Source organism: Puntigrus tetrazona, unplaced genomic scaffold (assembly GCF_018831695.1).
Source record: "Puntigrus tetrazona isolate hp1 unplaced genomic scaffold, ASM1883169v1 S000000223, whole genome shotgun sequence".
In the NCBI taxonomy this organism is placed as follows: domain Eukaryota; kingdom Metazoa; phylum Chordata; class Actinopteri; order Cypriniformes; family Cyprinidae; genus Puntigrus; species Puntigrus tetrazona.
In genome coordinates, this window is record NW_025047891.1 from 930,728 (window position 1) to 935,000 (window position 4,273).

Here is a 4,273-nt window from a genome sequence, read left to right on the forward strand (position 1 = left end):
TATAGATAAACAGATAGAGAAGACACACACACACACACACACACACACACACACACACCTCTTTCTAATGAAAACATGAATATTTCTGCATGAGTTGATTCTTATTAAGCTAAAGCAGCAGCTCCAGTTTAATGAGTGTTCAGACTCCTCTTAAATGAACTAAACAGCACAGCAATTACACAAACACAAACAGAACAAGTCATTTACACACACTCACCAGGAATTCATTCATGCACACACTCGCTCTGTAGTTCAGAGGAAACAGTGTCTGCAAACATAACCTACATATGGAGACTACTGCATATATATATATATATATATATTTTTTTTATCTCTCTGAAGGTTTAAACTGTTTGTGCATCACCGTGTGAACTGAACACTAAATGTTTTCATGCCACCACAGTCTACCAAAAAGTGTTAAACATACTTTTCTTGGTTAGGCTACTGTTAGTAAGCTGTGACTAAAGGGAAGGCAGAAAAACACAAAAGGTGGCAAATATAGCAGCGGTGTTATTTTCACAGCTCTCTCTCAGTTCAGTGTAAAAGAGCCGAGAGCTCAGAGGATTCGGTCATCTTCCACGCTCTTTTCTCGCAAGTCGTTTAAAGATTTGGTAGTTTTGAGATCTTCGGCTGTTTAAGACACTCCGAGGATTAAAACAAGTTCAAGATAAGCAACATTTCGTATGTAGTATTTCATTGAAGTTAAACAGAATTCGCAAAGCTCTCTATTTGTAACAGAGAAGATATAATAGTGCTTTCTTGTCAATTCTGTATTCGCTGTAAGGTTAACGATGGAAACTCTGCTGATGTTCCTCCTCGCTGGCTCTCTGATACAAGGTCTCATTCTTATACAGTATTCCTTCACTTAACAATTATTATTATAAAAGCACTTTTTTATGAGCTTTACGAGACTGAAGAGCAATACGTGTTGCAGAAGTGTGCTTTTAAACTCTATGATTACTTCCCTCTCTCTGTTTGTCTGCATCTGTTTTAGGTGTTTTTTGTAAGTTTAGTATCAATCTGCCAAAGAAAGTAGAAGCTCTACAAGGATCCTGTGTTTTCATTCCCTGCACATTTGATGTTGATAAAATACATGAAAATGATCTCACAGATAGAGCAAAGAGAATATGGTATAAAGGAAACCCTTACTCTGTAGTGTTTGACTCCAGCAGCCCTGACACTAAACTGTTCAAAGGAGAAATATTAGGCACTGCTACACAGAAAAACTGCAGCACACGCTTCGATAATGTCAATCAGAATCATAATGGATCATATTTCTTCAGACTTGAAGATGATAAACTGAGGTATAGCTTCATAAATAATCCACTCTTACAAATTGTCGTCTCAGGTGAGTTTCATATTGTTCACACAAATTAAAATAAATCTACTACTGAACAATACATCCCTTCATTTTAGGATGTATTAATCTATATCTTGTAACATCTCTATGTGTTTTTCAGGATCTCCACCCAAACCCACATTGAGTGTCTTTAAGGATCAGCAGGAGGTGATGAAGATGGAGGAGGTGATGGAGGAAAGTTCATTGAGTCTGCGCTGCTCTACTAAGATCTTCTGTCCGTCTCGTCCTCCATCTCTCACGTGGACCTCGTCTCTCAATGAGAACATCACAGGACAGCAGTATCAGAGCCAATCAGAGCTCGTCTCTGATCTGAACTTCACTGTTTCTCACCGTCTTCACAAAGTCACTTTCACCTGCACCGCAACACACCAGCTACAGAGGAATATAACAACACAGCGCTCCCGTATGATACGAGTTCAGTGTAAGACAGGAACTACATCAATCCATTCTGACTTTTCATCTGTAACTAGTGCTGTGACTCATGATTTTCAATGCTTTTCAGATGCTCCTACAAACACATCAGTGAGGATAAACCCAGCTGGTTTAGTTCTGGAGGGTCGTTCAGTGACTCTGATCTGCAGCAGTGATGCAAACCCAGCAGTGAACTACACCTGGTACAGAGACCCTGAAGAACTCCTGAATCCAGTTCAGACCGGACCAAACCTGACCCTCAACAACCCTGACCCTACAGACAGAGGACTATACTACTGTAGAGCTGACAACAAACACGGATCTCACAACACATCAGTGCTGCTGGACGTCCAGTGTGAGTACTAAAAGTCTGCAATCATTTATAATCAGCATTATTTTTATATAAATTGAAAGTTTAATTTTTTTTTCATTTATTCTCAGCTTCCATCCATTTCTGTCAACGCCCGCAAACGGATAACATTCATCAGAAATGTCATTTCAATATTACTGATTTTTTTATTGATTATCTCTTTGGCTTTCGCTTGACTGTTTATCTTCAGCAACTTTCATAACTTTTACTGTAAAATACATTTCCACATGAAACATGAGGCTCACACATGATTGCGAGGAGGCTACAACGAGCCAATCAAGAGGTTTTTTTAATGAAAAACAGGACGATGAACTGTGTCTCTGGTTTGATGTGAGCAGACTTTTGAACATTTCCTACTTGAGTGGTCAAAATATCATTGAAATAATTTTTTTATTATCCATGAATTAAAAAAATGCATTTTAATTTTTTTTTTTATAGTTGTGTGTTTCATATACTATTACAAAAAAAATAAATAATTGTTGATGATGCTCAGTGTGATTATTGGGAGTTTTGTTCTGTTTTTAATGCCAATACCAAAAACGCCACTGATAACACTTAATAGTGGCCATTATAAATAGCAAAAAACAATCGTATTGCAAAATTATGACTTTTATAAAAACACCCTGCAAAAATCACACTAAAATATAGCTGAAGGCGGCAGTGCATGACAGATGATCAGACCAGCCGACGGCAGAGAAAGATGATTTAGTGAAAATAAGTGCTCCGGTAACATTCAAACTAAAACCAAAGAAAATAGTGCAAACCTAAAGATTTCATTGTCACTCAGGCACAGTGCTCACTGCTTAATATTACAAACATGAACCAGTACTCAGAGTAGTACTGTAGCACATAATAGCAGTATTGATCTTTCATCAGTGGATGACTGAAGTTAGCAAGGCGTTTGTGTGGGACACAATTATACACTTTTCTTTTATGCCAAAAATAATTAGGATATTAAGTAAAGATCATGTTCCATTAAGATATTACTAACATAAATATACACATATTAATATATATTTTATATTTTGATTAGCAATTAGAACTTCATCTGGACAACTTTTTTCAGCCAATTTTTTCGCGCGCTCAGATTCCAGATTTTTTAGTTGCATCTCGGCCAAATATTGTCCTATTTATTCAACAATTAGATGACCTATAAATACACATTTAGAAAAAACGAACACTTTTCTGGTCCGGGGTGACACCAAAATAGCGAGATAATTCCATTAGTGTTTTAAGCGCTGATTATTTGATTAACGGCTCATTTTATTAATGAACTAGTTTGTACTGATGAAACGCCGGACGCAGGACACACACTCTGCAGTGTCCAGCATGAAAACTGAACCCCGAAACCTCAAAAGTTCTCTAGCACCAAAAAGCATTAAATATTCAACACGCTGTATTTCTTGGTCAGACTACCTTTGGGGACAACTGTGGCCTAATTACAGAGTTGGGCTTGTAACTGTAGGTGTGAGAGTAAATGACTAGCGCTCTCTTTTCTTAAGAAACTACGAGGAGGAGCCCTTGAGCAAGCTACCGATGGGTTAAACACACAGCACAAATTCGTTATTAGCTTCTGACTAACACTTCTCCCTCTGTCTAGTGTAAAAGCGTTCTCTAAACTAATCAAAAGCATACTTAAAAAATGTTTTAATCACAAAGGCCCCCCGAAACTCTTTAAGTACGGTCAGGGCATGGTGCCAGTGACGCATACCGAGTTTTGTAACAATATGCAGATACGTACATATATATTTTACATTAAGATTCAGATTGGCCGACGCAAAAAATGGCCAGCATGGGAAAATTGATTCATCTGATTCATTGAAATCGAATAGTTAGTATGTTACCTTCAAAAAGATGAGAACTGATGATAATAGCACTCTTCATGACTGAAGTAGAGATGCATGGCCAAATAATCAGCATGTCTTTCAGTTTCCTTTACTAGTGGCAATAATAAAGGCAATGGCTTTAATGCAATATTTTACGACTTTATGTTAAATGGACCCATTTACCTCCTATAATTATTAGATTTAATGTTAACGTTCAGCTGAAAACATTATTCAGCAAGCTGTGTGCACACGATCAGGATGGGTCCACCTCCACCTCATGTCTAACAGATATCCTGAGACTCTATT

At 37.5% G+C, this 4,273-nt stretch overlaps 1 protein-coding gene across 1 annotated transcript; it reads left to right on the plus strand.

The window, feature by feature from the left end:
- Positions 1–513: 513 nt before the first annotated feature.
- LOC122333207 (sialic acid-binding Ig-like lectin 14) lies at positions 514–2,137 on the plus strand. The gene is made up of 5 exons (XM_043230722.1): positions 514–681; positions 785–837; positions 995–1,348; positions 1,461–1,781; positions 1,863–2,137. Exons 2-5 carry the CDS (start codon positions 792–794, stop codon positions 2,135–2,137), a joined length of 996 nt encoding a protein of 331 aa, XP_043086657.1. The 5' UTR covers positions 514–681; positions 785–791.
- Positions 2,138–4,273: the final 2,136 nt, after the last annotated feature.

Excerpts from the sequence above, each read along its gene's own strand:
- LOC122333207 (XM_043230722.1), top strand. The coding sequence starts at position 792 with ATGGAAACTCTGCTGATGTTCCTCCTCGCTGGCTCTCTGATACAAG. Across the intron at positions 838-994 it reads CGCTGGCTCTCTGATACAAG|GTGTTTTTTGTAAGTTTAGT; the intron begins GTCTCATTCTTA and ends CATCTGTTTTAG. Across the intron at positions 1,782-1,862 it reads CCGTATGATACGAGTTCAGT|ATGCTCCTACAAACACATCA; the intron begins GTAAGACAGGAA and ends AATGCTTTTCAG.